The sequence below is a fragment of the Patagioenas fasciata genome, chromosome 2 (assembly GCF_037038585.1).
Source record: "Patagioenas fasciata isolate bPatFas1 chromosome 2, bPatFas1.hap1, whole genome shotgun sequence".
Lineage (NCBI taxonomy): Eukaryota > Metazoa > Chordata > Aves > Columbiformes > Columbidae > Patagioenas > Patagioenas fasciata.
Window position 1 is genome coordinate 106289027 of NC_092521.1, and position 19579 is coordinate 106308605.

General features: G+C 35.6%; 1 protein-coding gene across 5 annotated transcripts in view; it reads right to left on the reverse strand.

The window, feature by feature from the left end:
- SLC12A7 (solute carrier family 12 member 7) overlaps nt 1-19579 on the reverse strand; it is a 78104-nt gene that overhangs the window by 20591 nt on the left and 37934 nt on the right. For 3 of the 5 annotated variants that reach the window (XM_071804674.1, XM_071804675.1, XM_071804676.1), the window contains exons 8-15: nt 17716-17927; nt 13232-13399; nt 11802-11900; nt 11063-11132; nt 8664-8838; nt 5224-5342; nt 3999-4097; nt 1700-1819 (exon numbers count right to left, since the gene is read on the reverse strand). In XM_071804674.1, the coding sequence (XP_071660775.1) occupies nt 1700-1819; nt 3999-4097; nt 5224-5342; nt 8664-8838; nt 11063-11132; nt 11802-11900; nt 13232-13399; nt 17716-17927 (1062 nt within the window). The remainder of the gene's footprint in view (nt 1-1699; nt 1820-3998; nt 4098-5223; nt 5343-8663; nt 8839-11062; nt 11133-11801; nt 11901-13231; nt 13400-17715; nt 17928-19579) is intronic. The other 2 variants (XM_065830717.2, XM_065830716.2) reach the window with 1 other exon arrangement.

Consider the following 19579-nt stretch of genomic DNA (forward strand, 5'->3'; position numbering starts at 1 on the left):
ACTGTTTTAGAGCAGCAGAGTAAGCGAAATTACTTTGGATGAATTAGTGTGTTGTATCTTTCCTCCAATACCACCACTACGGTTTTCTCCACTTCCTTTCCATCCCAGTTTCTCTACTGGTTGAGTATAAAGCTTTATCTGCCCTCCTGATCACTTTCAATTTCCCTATATTTTCCCCTCATCTTTCTCCCAATATAAAACTGTGCTATATGCTGAGTGGCCAATCAAGTAAGAAGTTGAAACATTATTTTGCTCTGTGGGGATCCTACTACAGCAAGCAGTCCATATCCCTTGCCCTCCCCTCCCTCTTATTTCCATTCATGAATTCTCACTGAACTTTTGCTACCTCTAGCCTTCTTTTGAAATTCAGATTACATAAACCAAACTGAATTCAAAAGCTATTACAGAACATGGCAACACCCTGACAGAACATTCATGTAAGTTCCTTTCATTTAGTTATACAAAAATTAAAACTGAGGTTTTTGTCAGACAGTAGTTTGTACATTTTCGGGTGAGTTTCTACCCACTTCCAAATCAGCCCCTGCATTTGTAAAGGTAGGGAAAAGTTAAGTCTCTGAAAAATTAAATAAATAAATAAATAAATAAATAAATAGATAGATAAATAAATATCCCCCTCTTTCTACAGGGTTGATGTGTTGGCTATGTGCCAACATATGTAGAGTCTGTATATGAATTTGGATGTACATGTAATTTTATGTATCTGCATACCTACATACACACAAGCAGAACTGTTATCCTCCGATCTGACTTCTTGGCTAAAATAGGCAAATTAATTTCCTTATAATTAACGCAGTAAATGGAGCTCTTACAATCCAGGAAAACATCTAATCTGGAAATGGAGCTATTAAAAGATGGAGAACCCACAAGGTGGAGCAGTTTATACCAGCTGATCCACTTAAGATCTGTGCTTAATTATTTATCAACACAACTAGACTCACTTTGGTTTCCTTTTCCAAGATATTACTGTTTTCTTGACTAGATTATTTCAGCATTGGGTATCTTTCCTTAGAAAGGGAAATCACACATCTTACTGATCATAATTACATCTAGTGTTTGGGTATGTTTAGTTGGGGGGTTTTTGGTTAGTGTTTTTTGGGGTTTTTTGTTTGTTTGTTTGTTTTTTTAAATGAACTCAGCATGCTCTTTATATCTCCTACTTGCACAGCATTTCTTACAGGTGTGGCTCTGTATGTGTCCCTTGTCAAATACATACAACACAAAGTATGTTGCAATTTAAAGGTTATTTAAACCTTCAGAAAACAGCCAGTTTTCAATGGACGCTCTGGACTGTTCAGTACAACGCATTCTAAAAAGTGCTAAAGTCCACAAAAACAAGTTTTTAGCACAAATTAACAATAAGGCAACAGTTTTGTAACAGTTGCTGCTTGATATTTAAAGGTGATGTTCCTGAAATACCAAAACGTCACACCATGATCTCTGCTCAAATGAAAATTTCCCAGTCTTATTGGTTCTTATTTTGATTCTGGCTGTCAAGAAGTTTCAAACAGAACCTCCAGAGAAACTAGAACCTGAAAACTAGAAATCCTTAAGAGAGATGGGATCTTATCTTCTTTCAAAGAATACTCTTAATTCTATTACTTCAGTTGTATCTCTTTTATACAGAAGTAGTTTTTGCTTAAAGATATTAAATATAGAACAATAAGATATATGGTCTTACCCTCTATATTCTATGTATTTGTATATACATCCTGCGATTAGCATGGCAATCAAAGCATAGTACCAAGAGCAAATGAACATCAAGGCAAGACATAAACTCATCCCCAGGAATGATAGAGTCCTAAAAAAAACCATTTTTTTCCATTTTTTTAAATAGGCATGCAAATGTTCTACAAATTCAATTTCTTATCTAAGTTAACTTCCAGAAAGGTCCTCCTCCTTCAAAGGCCATTTCGCAGCTACTATATAAATAAAATTACATTGCCCCCCCCTTTTTTTTTTAAATTACATTCTGAACCTTTGTGTGAAATAAATAATACAACTGAACTAGATATAACAATAGATTTACTACATTTGTCAGTTCTGAAACTCTATCAGTATCACCAAGTAAAGTCAGTTTCAAAACACATTCCTATCACTCACTGTTGATTTGAAATTAAGCTAAAAAAATTCTCAAACAATACTAAAAAACATTATATTACTTCCTGCAAAAATAGTTGATTAGTTTAAATTAAATTTGAAACAATTACATTGTCTACTCCTGTCATGGCCTGTCTCTTAGGCAAGAAAACACTCAAAGGCTACAATGAAAGAATGTGTGAGAGCTCAAAAAGTTATACAGCATTTCCAGATTAAAGTATATATATGCCTCATTTGCCCACACTATTACTCAAGATAGATGTAAGTCAACTCAGAACTGGACAGTTTTGTGAATACTTTTAGTCATTTGTAGCACCTCAAATGTCTTTCAACCCAATTGCCAAATTAGATTTAGCTTTCACTGTATTAACAAAGAGTGCTGGCTGACCCAACTTATGTTTCATACTTTCCTTTACTTTGCTGCTTTAGCACCATATAAATATCAAGTCCAAACGCATCCACTTTTAAACCAAAGAAGAACTTTCTACCTGTTCTGAGGACATTATGGAAATGCAGTTTGTTTAAAAGAACAGCCCCTCTTTCACACTTGACTTAGCCAACCTAAGACTCTACTTTTACTCAAACTCCCATTCTGATTCTAGCCAAGCATTCTAACACCTGCTTTGGCTAGAAGTGATTATGTAGTCACACAATGAGGCAGTTGGCTTACTGATTTCTCTGGGAAAAATTATAAAAACAGAATTGTTGCCAAATGGTTATAAACTCTGATGGTGCCACGTCACAACTCTTTGCTTTTTCTTTCTCATCATGGTTCATCCTGTTCCTCTTGCTACCCTCCATCTTATCCACCTGCCTTGGCTTTTAAGCTACTTTGTACCTCTCCTACTACACTTGTTCCACAACCAGATTATTTGGGGAGGTGGAACAAAAAAAGACTCAAAAAGGCAGCAGTCCCCCCATTTTACTTCTTGATGTTGCAAACACCTTTAGGTGCTTGCAGTGACCGACTAGGAGACGGGCACTAATGTAATTGGAAATTTGGGTGCCAAACTATTAAGTGCCTACTGAACATATTCAAAAACAATTCTGGGGACTAAAACTGTGACATTTCATTTTCACTCAGTTTTTTATAAGGAAAAAGAATAGGCAACTCTTACATCCTAGAATCAGACCAGCTTATTTCCTAAAGGTTCTAATCTTCAAGGTATTTCAGCACTAAATTTTCAATAGAATTACTGTTAAATAAATACATGTATTTTTAACATTCAATAAAATAGTCCCAATCTTAGTTTGAGATATCTGAATCTAAAGTAAATAAAAAAACCACCTAAACAAAAGAACACACCCACACTTTCATATAATTGACCTTTACTGACCTGGTCAAGTGCCCACTTGCCTACTTCAATTATCAAATGCAGTGTCAGAAGTATAACATTTTGCAAAAAGGGATTATATAATTTAAAAACCAACTGATATACGGTGAGATATTTTTATGTACAAGTTTTGTTGTTTTTGTTTGTTTTGTTTTGTTTTTGTTTTTTGGTGGTTTTTTTTTGCATAACTACAGTTAAATAATGTCAACCTTGCTGAACATTTTACCTGTTCTCCTTATCTATATATACACAAGACAGTTCATTTTTTTCATCTTCTTTCCCACATATTCAGAAGATCTCTTGACTTATAAGTAACGTTAAATGTCATCCTGTATCCTCCTCCCAAACCCTGTACATCAGCCACGTTTTCACAGCTATTAGCCCGATCCCAAACAGACGAAAACAAATGTCGCTATTAGAATATTCACAGCAGGAATAATCTTGTACCTCATTTAGGTCAGGAGACTTATTATTATTGCAAGAAAAACAACAATTTAGGGCTGTGTAATCTGTTTTAACTCTTTTGAATGAAAGAATATTCCCTACCAATGGTAATATTTGAAACGAGGTCTCCAGTTGGGAGTCCGTAAAAGTGTCTGAACTGCACAAGCCAGATTTACAAACATATAGCACATAAGGAAAAACCTGTGAAGAAAAAAAAAATTTTCCAATAAGAAATTAACTAGACAGATTTGAATCAAAAGACTCAAGACAATACAAAAAAGGGTAGGAACTTGTACACCATATTCATAGTGGCCAGTAGAACACAAGACAGACTAAATACTTGTAGAGTATTAGGCCTCAAAACATGGTACTAGCATAATACAGAGCATCAAACAACATCTTCAGAGGAAAAGTAGCAAATAAGTGACAACTATGGTGTACTAGTTTTGGGTTAATTTTCTTCATAGTTCCAGGTTTGGAACCAAAATGCTGTTGACAACACAGGGATGTTTTAGCTGATGCTGAGCAGTGCTCACATGGCATCAAAGCTTTTTTTTTTCTTTGCTGCCCCACCAGCAAATAGTCTTGGGGAGGGGACACATCTAGCACAGCTGAACAAAGGGATATTCAATACTATATGACATCATGCTGAGCAGTAAGAGCTCAGGCAAAGAAGAAAGGGGGACATCTAGACTTAATGGTGTTTGTTCTCCCAAGTAACAGTTACACAGGGTGAAGCTTTCCTAAAAATGGCTAAACATCTGCCTGTTGACAGTGAATTCATGCCTTATTTTGCTTTGCTTGTATGCAGAGCTTCTGCCTTACCTATTAAGCTGTCTTTATCTCAACCCCTACATTTTCTCAGTTTTACTCTTCCTATTCTCTCTCCCCTTGTACTATGGAGGACTGAGCAAGCAATTGTGTCAGGCTGAGCTGCCCACCAGGGTCAACCCATGACACATGAGACAAACCCCCAAGACAAAGTCAGTAATATACAGTTTATAACCTAAAATATTAAATTGTTTTGTCTCTCTCTATTAGATGCACTTGAGCTGAAACAGTAGGAATTTTAAAATTGAGGTTTTTAAAAGCTTAACATACTTCTACTAGCATTCAACAACTCTGTCATGGAAAAAGTTTTGTGTCTAGAAATCAGTTCCCATCAAAATATGTTGTTGTTTCATATTCCTATTTGATCATGGAGGTAATATAACTTGTTAGAAGACAAAGTCTAGCACATATTTTAAAATAAAAAACCATTACCTACTTAATTTAAAAATAAAATACTATTTAAATTAAGAACACAGAACATCACACTCATACTTACATTGAAAGAATTGGTGCTACACTGTCCAATGAGGCTATCAAAATTCCTATTTCACAAATACCAGCAGTGAGGAGCAGAGCCCAAGTTGGTTCTCCATTTGCTTTTCCATGACCAAATACCTAGAGTTCAATTCAAGTGAACAGTAAAATTAGGGAAAGCTGTTCATTGCACAGTTAAAAAAAATACAGTGTAGATCATGAGCTAACTCTACCCGGAACCAAAAATCGTCATTAGTTAAAGGAAAACGAAGACATCTATACTACAAAAAAGCCACAACCAAATTGCAAAAACCACCCATTTCCGATATGAAAAATGTTTACTAAAACAAGCAATGACTACATAAATGTACTACTGCAGTTACTGTTGAAATAAACCTAAGTAACTTAAAATCCACATGCAGATATTTATGCTTAGCCTATAAAAAGCCAATATAGTTGAGTGCAGTATTTTTTTGTAACACACAAAATATGCATCAACTCAGTAGTTAGGAACATAAATACTGATCTTTAAAGAGCACTTAGGTAAGCCTATAATCCTTCACCGAGCCCTACCAAAAATTATTCTGCATGTGGTAATTTCCCTTGAGGATAATTCTGTTCAACTATACCAGTGACAGATAGCAAAATGCCTCACCTTAAGTTCCAGCCATATTTATTCTCCTCCAAATAACTATAAAGGCTAAACCCTCACTGCCATTTTCCATAATGGCTTCCTTTCCAAAGGTCTAGTTTCTTTACCTCACTCATTCTCCATACCACCTCCTTCCCTTAGCTGCCTGTCATCCATCAATCTTCCTTCTCTTATATTAAAATGCCATTTTTCCTGCTCAGGCTTCAAGTCTTTTTTGTTGTGTTTTTTTTTTTTTCCTTAAAAATGTCATATTCTTTCCCCTGTATTGATCTCCCTGCAATCATTTCCTTGATTGCCCACACAGCAGCTATATCACTCCAAAACTGCAAGCATTTTTCAATTCTCAGGTCCTTTCTGAAACATCCTACTTCTCCTGGATTCCCTTTCTCCGACTTCCCAAACCACGTAAATTTTTTCCTTCCAATTCTTCACTCCTTGCATATCTAATCCTGATAAGACAGAGTCATACTGTCACCCTTTTACCAAGTACCAAATTTTTACTTCAGACAAAAGCGATGTTTTTTGTTTGCCTCTCTCAAGACAACTCAAGACAATTCATTGTATTACAACTTCCCACTCACAAGTCAAACTCCATCATGATTCTGTCTCCCCACCACAGCATACCTAGTGTATTTACTTCCACTTACAGATATAGGTCTTGCAAATCAGGGAAAATGCCACCGCTCTCAACTGTGGAATAAAGTAGCAGCATGTTTTATATCCTTGCACATCCTTATCTTTCTCCACCCTGGTAGAAAAGATACTCCTAAACTAAGGGAATATTAATGGAACTTTCCTAATGAACAAGTTAACAATACTTGAAACACAGAGCAGCTCAAGCCAGTAGAATCAGAGTCACAGCAGCTGCATTTCCCACCAGCAGTAGCACTGCTCCAAGCACTGCTGGTAGAACATTCAGGCAGTAAAGGGGCTGCAGAAGCAGCAGCTTCTGTTCTTCTTAGTCTTACTTCTCAATTCATTAACCCTTCTGGCTCTCGCTCCCAGCCCAAATGCTAGCATACAATTCCAGTGACTATCCAGCCCAAGAGAAGAGAAGGCCCTGCGAGAAAATACCAGGGATATAGCCCCACTGAGACTAAGCACTGTCAGACAGACCAGGGAAGCAGCAGCAGTGGAACAGACCAAGCGATTAAAGACAGAACCAAACTGACAACAGCAGTATGATGTGCTTATGGGGCAGGAAGAGAGGGGAAGAAACAACAACAAAACACCACCACACACAAGAAAACCTCAACACACACAAAAGCCAACCGATCCAAAGCCACTAGCATTACCTCTTCCACTTTATTTTGCTCCTTAGCTTGTCCAACCACCTCCTCTAACCCATTCCCTGTGCACTCCTTCCCCCTCTTCACACAAGTCCTTTCCTTTCTTATTTTCCTATTCCCACATATTCTGCACAGCTTCTTGCCTCACACATGTTTCCCCCACAACCTCACTCAAATTCTTTGGCTACCCTGTCATTCATAATAGTCCTAGGCACATCCTAGCTAAGGAATTTTCTCCTCAAGTCACACAGAGTGTTGACTTCCCCAAACTCAGGAACCAAACAAAGCTGCTGCTATTCTATACCCAGCCCTCACTGAAGATGGATTATAGATATTTCTTAATATGGTCTTCAGTTATTCACTAAGAGTAATAGCTCATTTTTAACACCACATACTACACTGACCACAGATGTGAAAAAATGACCTAGAGCACATGTCTGATCAAGACTCCAGAGGTAAGTGTGGGTATAGTAGGAAATACTCAAACTTAAGTTTGGTCACATAATTTAGGTATCAAAATAATTATATTAACCTGCCAAAGAGTTATATAGAAACCAACAAGTATTTCAAATAATGTCCAGGATTCCCTCCATACAGAAGCGCCTATTGACCGAAATTCAGCCCTAGCTACCTTCAGTATCTGTCCTATCTGCAATTTCTGTGTGCTCATTTGACAGCTGTCCCCTAACTCTGTTTCCAAAATATTCAGAGTTACTCAGACATAATCTTTCTTTTTACACTTGGAACTGTTCTTGATAGTTTTTCACTGTGCTGTGCAACTGTAGGCTACTCATGACAAGCTGTCAAACTCCAAAAACATAAATCACAGCTTTGCTCTCTAGACATTTAGAATTTAAAATTTATTCTTAACAAGTCCAGCTGTCTAATTTTTGCAGCTGCAGCCCAGCAATTGTGTTAAATATGTCCCAGCAAGATTTCTTATTTTCTTTTGTTTGCCAGCTCCTTTACTCATTTGCTTTGAGAAAAATCTGATCTACTTGTTTTTAAAACATGCACAAGGATGCCAGAACAATCTTAATGTCTGGAGTAATGAGACAGAATTCTAGTGTTACATCTTTGGCTTCATTTAGCTTACAAAAATGAATAAAAATTAGAATTGTATCTCTACGATACAAGTAGTAACATGCAGTTCCATAGTGAGATTAAACCAGTTAAACCAATTCTGTTCACACATACAAGTTGTAAACATGGCCTGGAGTCAAGAAATTCAGTTGTTAGTTGCTTCTTAGTTAATTTATTGCCATTTATAGAAAACTCATTGTTATTTTTGAACCACTAACTTTTAGGTGTAAGAACAAAAATAATTAAGTTGCACTGCACAGAAATCTAAGTTCAAACTTCGTTCTACAATAGCCTGATTTCTTATTATACACAATGAGAACCAAGCTCCAAATCTTTTCCTCACAGTTCTACAGGAATTTCAGAATTAATGCATTGGGCTTTTTTTTTTTGTCATAATGTAAGCCATACTTGAAGTACTATAAAGAAAAGAAATCTCACTTGAATGAATGGTACAATGCCATCTCTTGCAATGGCCTGCAACAGACGGGGTGCACCAGTGAGACTCTGGAGACCAGCACCACACGTTGAAAAGAATGAACCAATCACAATAACCCATGGTGAAGGCCAGGCCAGTGTAGCAACCACTAGATTTCCATTAACTGCTTCTCCAAACCTTAGGGAAGGAGGGGGGGGAGGGGAGGAAAGAAAAATAAAAACAGTAAGCATTAAAATAAATTTTACTATAGCTTCACTCCTCACATTTCAAGCTTTTTGAACAACACTTTTCAACAATAAACACCACATCACAGTATGCGCTACAGGATTTCCCAACCAATTTATCTTTACTCTGCTGTTTTAAAGAAAACATTTAATTGATGTATTACAAGCGCTGCCTCTAAGCGGACATGCAGCAATTATTAGGTATCCTGGCAAACTTTACAGAATCAACAGCAAAAGTATTTACATATGCATTTTTAGAGCCTTGTGACTACTAGGAACTAGATTGCAGAAGTCTGTTCTACAAGCAATACAGGTATATCCTGGGGCATAAGCAGGAGGTTTGCAAAACAATGTATTAGCCTTTCCTTTCAATAGTGTGAAACTGATACATGGATAAATAACACTGCTAGACAACCATTTCAAGTTATCCATATACATTCTGACTGTAATACTACCTGATGTAATTTTTAAATTACTACGGTAAGCAAGCAGGTAGAAGTTAGGAAGAGGTGCCACACTGGGATAACCTGAAAACTTGGAAAAAAATAAACTGTTCTTCAAAATAAACACCAGAGAAAAGAAACAGCTACAGACTAAGAAAAATGAAATGCTTTCTCTCTTTTCAGACCTGCTCTTAAATAGGGTCAAGAAACATTGTAACCAGGTTAACATAATAAGCCAGTGTTCAAATTCTTGTATATGCCCAAGCTCAATGCATAGCTACATACTGCTTTCAGCATATGGTAAAATCGGAAAACACAGCCTTTAAAAATACAGGAGAAAAAATATGCTTCTGTGATGACATTTATACAACTGAACATTCATTCTTAATTCAAATTCTAATATCTATGTTTTAATTAAACATGGCTAGGAACAATCTGAAAAGGTGAAAGACAAACACAGAAAGATGTACAACCTTCTTTTTCCCATGTCAGATATGACAATCCATAATTTAAAAGAAAAATCTTTAAACTGGACCAAAATCCATACATTTTACTGTTATGGTGGATTTCAGCCAAGAACTGGCAGCACTGTAAATGGAAGAACATGGGTTTAATGCTTTTGCTACAATGCATCCTGCCCTAGTGACAGATCACCCGCACTCAGAGGTTGCAAAATTCCACCACCTTCCCCCACTACATGTCAAATACGTTGCTTCCAGAACTGTGATTATAGATGTTGGCTCTGCATTAATTTATACTTCAGAATTTCAGAATTCGTTTACTATTTCATAAGCATCAGCTTTATTCAGCTTGTATATTTATTTTGAAGAAAAAGAAAACGGAGATTTTCACTGAAACAGCAATACCATTTTGAAGCAAAAATGATCTCCTGCTGCTTCTAGTATTAGCTGTGATTAGAATCCAGCTTTTAACTCATGGTTTTACTTCTAGACTAAAAGATTCTTTTGAAATAAGCTGCTGCAGCATCATCTCCATCAAGAAACAACACCCCAATGCCACTGCTTCATCACCAAAAGCAAACTTGGGCCTTACTAGAAAAGAGAACCAGACACCAGCAAGGAAATAAATGAGAAACCTACCAACACATTCACCTTAGTCAACTAAACTTTTCCCAAGGTAAAAATTAATCAAAATCTGGAGATTCTGTTAATGCTTGTCTTATGCTTATACATTTATTCCCTTCATGCTTCATTTTATGTCTCAAATATCCTCAGGCAACTACATGGGTGAAAACTGATGTGACTCCTGGTCTACAATTGATATTTTAAAACAAAAAAAGAGTCATACATCCAGGGTAAATTGTGGGCCTGATGGTGCATTGTAGTCCCTCTCATGAACACCCCTTGACATTTAACTGTCAAAAGTCTTTTTCTGTCTTTGTTTCTCAGGAGTATACTACTTCTTCCAAAGTATTCCCACTCCCTTCACCCCCAAGCATCAGGTCTGCAAATACTAATCATGACTTTCTTTCAAACAACATTTTATTAGGGACAGTTCCAATTCAAACATTTTAGATTCTCCTTCTACTTCTTGAAGAGATACAGCCTGATAACCTGATCAGTTTGTTCAGCCATCTCAGTTTAACAGATAGACTTCCTCTCCAGTTTTAACCTAAGCAAAAGAAAAATATCACATATTTCCCAGAAGAACCCTATTACCATAACCCACAATCATACATACTCACTGTAAAATTAAAAGTTGAATATGACTTACTTATCTCTTAATACCACACCTTCTATACAGGCACCAAACAACACTATACAGGAGAGATCTATTACTGAGACTGAAGGAAGATTATAGTATAAGTAATCATATCTATAGAGCAAGAAAAATATTTTTCACCTAGGAATGAAATTGAAGTGTCCATGATAATGAAGTGGGGGTTGTTGTTTTGTTTGTTCTGGTTTTTTGTGGTTTTTTTTTTTTTGGTGGTTGCTTTTTTAATTCTTGCCTAATTCAACTTATTAATTTATGTTCTCTACAACTGCATTCAATGCACAATTGATTTGTATTGGAAGTATTGGAAAAGGTCAATTCATATATCATGCAACAGAACAGATTTTTTTTTTTAATACAAGTAAGAATTTGTTCTTTCCAGGTATTGAAGTACTAGCAATTTCTATTGCTGGCACTTTGCTTTAACACTTCTACTGGTATAGTAACAAAGCCATCTGCCAACTGAAGCATGATGCTAAAAGTCTCTACATCACTTAAATAAAAAACATCAATTATATCTTGGAATTTGAAGCACTTGAATATATAAATATTTAGCTAAGTAAATTTGATATATTTTAATAATATAAATAATATACTTTAGACAAATATTTCTTTTCAGTTTAGATTTCATTCATTTTATACTTGGGCAACTCTAATGACTTTTCAATAAAAATTACCAAGTTATACCTACAGAATATACACTGGGGAAAAAAAAAGTTCACAGCATAAAGGATACAAATAAGAGATGTAGTTGAAATAGCCAAAATTGTTCCAGTAGGAATAGATTTCTGAGCATCCTTAAGATCTCCAGATCTGTTTGAACCTGCCATAATACCTTAAAAAGAAACCCAATTTAGATGTCAAAAAGAGTTAATACTAATTCAATTTAAATAAAAAATAGAATAGGAACATCTAACTTTAAGCCTGACATATTATTACCAATGGAGCAGGTTATGGAAATGTATTATAACCCTTCACAAATCTTCAATTTATTTATATTTTATTCAGAAATGTGTTACCACCCATTGTTGACTGAACAAATTCCAGAAAGCTCAGGAAAATTATTTAAAAAATGAAAAAAATCAAATGTAACTTCACCATTGCTTTTAAAATGTGGAAATATTAATTGTCAGGGATGGATGTTATAAACTAATGGGGATTTAGCTATTTTAGCCAGTGTGACCAAATGTACTAACTTTCTACTAAACAGACCATACTTAAGATATGCAAGCAAATCAATAAACTCAATAATAAAAATACAGAAACAAAAGAAATGAGCAGGCAGGAAGTACAAGAAGAATGGTGAGGAAGCCACATGTTCGAAAATATTTTTGTTCAAATAAGAACATATACATGTACCATGATAGGAGTGAAAAATCATACAATAACTGAGTAATTCTGCCATCTTTCCTAGAATTCCCCTGACCACTATTGGAGGGAAATCCAGGAGAGTTAATGTCAAGATGTTCCAGTGCAAAAGCATTATCTACTCCATGTAATGAAATCCTAACCACAGGCTCAGACACAATGAGATATCGATAAAAGAGCCTGAAGTAGAAAAACAGGAACAGTAGGGGACAAGAATATAAAGGGACACCTCTGCCTGGTATTCTAGTAGCAACCAAATATCAGAATTCTGTGTTGCTTCTTGATAGTACAATTGCCTGAGCTGTGACTTCTGAAGAAAAATTTCTCTGGTTATTTCAGTCAAATGTGACCTGAAGAAAATTATATACAAGTCATCTAACCTTTAAGCTTGACAAAAAGGTTTTCAGTGGTTACAACTGGAAAAAAAAAAAAAATACTGAACACAAACCACAGGTGGTTCACATCTTGAAAACCTGAAGCAATCATCTTAATACTCAACTGTTCTCTCATGCATTTGAAGATTAAAATATTATAAAGGTATGTGTCGTCTTTTGAATAAGCTTTTGTTTCCTTTCCAGAATAGAAAAATAGCACTTAGCTCATTGTTTAAGTCCTATAATCTCTTAAAATAACCAGTCAGCAGCTATGTCCCTCTAGCATCTGAAAGTTTTAGGTACATACACTTTGGGACATACAGACTAGCAATATCATTTTTCATCAATAAAAATACACGTGCAATGTCTTTTTTTCAGGTATAGGTACACATCTCCTCAAACAAGAAAAAATAGTTGTATCTACCTGTCACAGATGGGAAATAAATCCCTACAAGCATTGTGAAGTAGGTCATGATGTCTGTAAAAACATAAGGGAGTCCACCCATTTTTGTTTCTTCTGATCCAGCAACTGATGCCTGATTTTTTTTCTCAAGTAGTGATCCTTTTTCTGAGTAGGCACTCCACAGATTATCTACAAAGGCAGAAAAGACAGTGTCCTCTCTCTGTTTCAGGATAGTAAGAATGTAATAATCTCATTAATCAAATGGCTTTTCTTACACAAAAATAATTTGATTCCAAACATTTCCTTATAAAGCCAAGAACGCAGCAGCAATATGATCAATAACAATTGTAAATGGTGGACAATCTCATCATATGCCAGTAGAAATGCAGTAGTGTATGGGATGCAACATACAAGATTTCCGCTTCCATTAACGACAGATTTACTTATAGAATTAAATTAAATTAAATTCTAATATATTTGTAGAATACCCACTTACATTGCACAGGCAATTCTTAGGATGTATTGTGAACAAATAAGGAAACTATCTCCAAGTTCAGGGAACCTTAGCATTTATTCATATTTCTTACTGTATTTTGAGGAGCAGGACAAAATGGTATTTATCAGTAGCTTAAGCTCTTTGTGACCTGCTGTACAGAAGAACCCTGGACAAGTTCAGGACTCAGCTGGTATTCCACACAGTTACAAGCACAGAGTAACCAGACTCCAGAAAAGAACTGATAAGCACAAAAAACCAAAACAAAAACCAAAAAGAAACCAACAAAAAAAAACAAACCACAAAACCAAACCATAAAGCAATCAAAACCCAGCAGAACATAGCTCAAATTCCACAAACAAAGGATGCTTGTTTGATTAACAGGTCAAAGTACCAATAGCTTTTGAGAGCTTTTCATTTGTGGAAATACAGATTGTATCCCTTGACAAGACAGTGAGAACCTACAGCCCTGATTTTACTTTAAAATGAGACTAGTTGTCCTACCACATGTGAAGGAAGAGTAATTACTCTCCCTCCCTGTCAAAGAGCCAAAGGATTTAGCACCACAGAAATAAACAATTTCCATGGATTGCAAAGATGATGGATCTGATAGCCTATTTATCAGCCATCCAGTACAACTTAAGGGAATTAAGTACAGTATTCTAAGCCTTTGTAATAGCAAAAGTTTACCTTGAGCACAACAGGAGATTACTCTGGATCTCCTTAAGTGGCTAAATATAGGGTGCTCATACCCAGATTTGTAATAGAAGTCTTGCAATCGGTAAGCATATATGGAAGCATGCATAAGAAACATAAAAGAGAGCAGAACAAAGATTGCTACAGAATGTTATGTATGTTAGCTCATTCAAAGGAAGAGGAATAACAAACTTATCTGGAGATAAGACTGAAGTCATAAAAAGAAGAGTTAAGGAAACAACAAAATTTTACTACAGAATTGAGGAGTGACATAAAACAAGATATCCAAACTAACACCTTATATTCCCTATGAAGCATAAAAAGTCAGTCCAAAACAATCAGTTTGTCATTGCCAATCAAAAGCACTAAATACTTAATGAGGACTCAAGTCTCTGTTCTTTATTCAGCATGACACAGAAGTGACAATAGCCTGAGCACTCTAATGCATACAACTCTAACTGTTGAAGTGTGCATGCCAGCACGAATGTGTAAAATCAGCTTCGAAATTTTGTAAAATAGAAGTTACTTCCCCTTTCATAAGACATCACACAGAACTTTGTTAGACTAAATTTCCTATGTTCATTTTCCCAAAGCAATAAAATCCAAGTGGACTTGAAAGTTATTGTGAGGGAAAAGGGCCACTTTTCAGAAGAGTCCAGACATATGTGTGGAGGTAGGCTTCCCTCCTAGGACAATTTATGGGTTGTGAAGGGTCCTCTAGCAACATTTAGGGACACAAACAAGATCTAGTACAACATATCTAAACCAACAACATGCTACCATAAAGTAGAACAATGTTGATGGAAGCCGTTTCCAGAACTATTTCATTATTGTTGGAGCCATATGCATGGGCATGCTTGGTCAGCTATGTGTGGAATTATTTATTATTGTTAGGACAACACTGACAGAACGTGTATAAGAGATGCATACTTACTCTACACAAATGCCTAGTAAATGGTGTGAGGACTTAAAAAAAAACTTCCTGAGACATACACGCATATCTGAGTCTTCCCAGCCACCGCTCCAGAAACTTAAATGTGCAGACTCTGCAGCTGCAAAGTCTTCACACAAAGCAGAACATACAGCATCAGTGGAAGAAAATCCTCCTTGAGAAATCTTTGCCAGTCATGTTTAAGCTTACATTAGGTATCAGAATGTGTGCTCGCATTCCACAAGCAGGACAAGGCGATCTACTTAGTCTTAGCATTACATGACACTAGGGTAGTGAAATGTGCTTTTATTCGGTGGTGCTAGTTTAAACAAGTGTTAATCGGTGAAGAGAACCAGAGCACATTTTTCCAAAATCATAAAAATTTGTACTTAGCCTGGAATCTCCCAAAATACTGAAAGACCTGAGGGACTAACTGTGAGTCTACGTGAAATGGTATTGCTAAGGACTGAAACATGACAAATACAAGGCCAACTTTAAGAGAGTTTCAGAGATATCAGAAAACTAAAGGCTCACAAAAAGCATCTGCAGGTGAACAGTTGATAGCAACAACAACAATGGGTAGAAGCAGGAAACACACAAGTGTTATCTTTGAGTTCTGAAAATAAACAGCAACTATTCACAGGGGGATATTTTCTTGAGTTTGAGGAACTGAGAGAGTCTCAGCTTAGCTTTCGTAAAAGAAAGTTGTCAGAAGTATTCAAATTTCTTTCAGGAAACAAACAATGGCGATCTACTTAATTCAGTCCTACCTGGATTTCCCATATTTTTGAAAGATTCTTCACCCAATGAATCTATAGTAGCTATGGGATAAGAGGAAAATTCCTCACATGGATAAAAAAAGGTTTAAAGATAGAAAACAGGTAAGAGTAAATGTAAATACAATTTTATAATACAGGAAAGCCATGAGTAAGCTTCCACAAGGATAAGTAGCAGGATGTAGCCAGCGCTTTCCAGTACATTTAAACAGCCTGGAAAAAGGAGCTAACAGCAAGGTGAGAAAGTTTACTGGTAATACTCAGTTACTCAACGTTTTGGAAGTAAAACCAACTGCAAAAAACTACAGAAAAACCACATCAGACTCAGTGACTGAAGATAATGCAATTAATGAAATTCGCTATAGGTAAGCATCAAGCATTGAACACTGGAAGACACAGCCCTGACACTGAGCTTTCAACAGACTCCCCCAGTTGTTAGAAAGCTTAGCATTACATGATAATAGAATAGTGAAATACACTTTTATACAGTAGCGCTAGTTCAAAGAAACATTAATCAGTGAAGAGAATCAAAGCACAATTTTCCAAAACAAGAAAAATGAGTACACAGTCTGAAACCTTCAAAAGCAAAACAGCTTAAAGCTGACACAGTAGCAAAATTCAGAACAGAGAGTTATCTTCTGAATTGCGGCAGGAAACAGATATTCAGGAAAAAATGTAGATATGCATGTGGTAAATTATAAAATGCATAGAACAAACCCCAAGTCACATTTCTTGTAACAAATATTCCAATCAAAAGTAATTTCATTTTTCAATGAGGAAAATGAGTGACTTCTTTAAAACAAAAATTTTGATGCTTTTTTAGTATTTTAGTATTTTACTATGTATTTGTACTCTTTATATTTCATAATATAAACTGAATTAATTACTATGGCAGTAGTGTCCCTATGTAGAGTTGCATATTTATTTAAGTCAAATCTTATTTTAACGGGAAGCAGGGGAGATGTATCAGAACATCCATTTCATCCCCAAAAACGGTGTTTGTATACAATAGAATCCAGTACATGTTCAAAACTAATCTTATGTCCCAGAGCAATTGGAATCCCAAGCCGCCACAACCATACAGGAATGTAAACAGAAGAAAATCTATACATTTTGTAGAACACCTCCTGTCCAAATGCTAGACTAGAAGCTAGAAAGACCACTTTTCTCCAAACCCATCATTAACTTGCTGTATCACATTGGACAAGCCACAGGACTTTATTCCTCAATGTATCACCTGAAAATTAGAAACAAGTTCTCCCTCAGGAGAGTTTGAGAATGTATTAATGAACAGCTTATTGAAATATGTGTATCTGGCATACATACATACATAGGTGTAATAAACACTTTACTTTTTTTTTTTAATAGAATCATGGCTTTTGAGAGAGTGCCTATAAAACCGAAATGACCCTTAAATTAAAGCATTTGGTATAAAGTGTCTAAAAACAGATGGAAACTTTATAAGAGTAAGCATACTCCAGGTATCTTTCGCACAAAAAAGATGAGAGCTAAAGTAGTAGTAACAGGCTAGACCACTACATTAGAGAACAGCTACAGGCGAAATTAATCATGTCCACAAACTTTCAAATTACTGTGCTTTCCAACTTACCAGTTAGAACTCCACTCATTATTCCTGGAATCCCTTGAATTTCTGTTACGTTATTGAGACTAAAGTAGTCATCACATGTTGCATTAAACAGAGAACTGTCACAGAATAGGCGCCACAAAGTTGTAGTCTTTGTTTCATTATTGTTTTCAGTAAATTTGGCACAGACATCAAAGCTGCGTTTAGATAACGTACGGTTTCCAAGGAGACAGATACTATAAACAAAAAATAAAACAGTGATACTTCAATATAGTGTTGTGCATTAAACCACTTTTTTTGTCCATTAGATTTCTTCATAAACCTGTTTTATACAGTAGCTATCTTACAACCTATAGTACATCTACTGAAACCGTATATTGATAATTGTTTTATATGTAGATACTATAATATTTCAAACACTGATCAAACATTTCTACTTTAAGGTATTAATAGTTCTTTTGCCTTCTTATGTTTTTTTTTTTTAAATAAAAATCAACTCAAGCAGCTTGGCCATTAAATAACGAAGATCATGATTTATCCAGTCCTACAAATAAGAAGTGAAATTGAGTAATACTTTATATAACAATGAGCCTGACCAAGAAAATACAAAAGTAATATTAGGCAATTATCTCATATCCTTTCCTAGGAAATAAATATTTTAGATGGCGCTCAAAAATACTAAACTCCAAAAGGTAGGAAATAAGCCAGCAGGATTAAACAGCAAAATCAAAAAGCATTGATAGGAGTACAAGTCAAAGAATCACATAGCAGGAAGAAATTAAAACACTCAGAAATTAAAGAAACAGAACAGTTCGCAAAAAGCAAATTCCTAACAGTAAATAATATTAAAGATCTAGGAACATTTATTTGCTGAGCTACACAAAAGATGTTTAGGAGCTATCTATTCCAGGGTTGCTTAATAATGAAGTTACATATAATATCTAAGAAAACAAAAGAAGGAACAAAGAAAACATCTGTGTTGGGTAGGTAAATAGAAGAACACATAGTATACATCTAACACTTCTGAAGGAGTTCAGTTAAGAAGCTGATAAACAGTAAAAGCATACCATTTGGCATTACAACAAGTATACCAAACCAAGCAGAATACTGACCTACTGCAATATCCTATTTTTGATGCCAATTAAGAATAGATACCTCAAGAAGAATACAGGACACCAGTATAGCTTCAGGGCATTACATTTAAGTTGAGCAGATTTAACAGAAAGCTGCTGCTTTCTGCAAGAGATCATCTTGCCACTTGCCTTGCTAGTTTTTAATTTTAAATGCTATTGATTTGGTGATCGTATAGCAGCTGGGTGAGTTGACTATCCATGGAAACTTCTTCCAGTTTGATTCAACTGGGAGATCATGAGGTAAACTATTTTACCATCTATACAATGGCCAAACCTAACAGAGGTGCCAACCTAACCAACAAACTAGATGGAAGCTGGTCTTTTTGGTGATCAGCTCACCACCAGATCACCTTTACCATACTATAAAACCACACTCTCATTTTGAGGCAGACTGGCCAAAGTGTGGAACAACTACATTTATTGGAATATAACCTTTATTTTTGTTTTTCTCAAACAATATTTCACAGCAGCAGTCACAGATAAGGTTTCCAGGAACTTGATAACAAGCCTTACCTAAGCTACATATCCAGATAAACCCACTTTTTCCTACAAAGGTGACTAAAAGAAGTATATCCCTATTGGAAGTTAGAGTTTTAGAAATTCAAGTTATCTTCAGAAAAAATATCAGTTTTGAATGCACTTTTTTTTCAATAGAATACTTGATATCATTTTACAGGACAGTCCACAAATACTGGTTTAACACTCAATGCATAACACAACCATCAAGACTTCAAAGTACTATGGAATCTGTAACA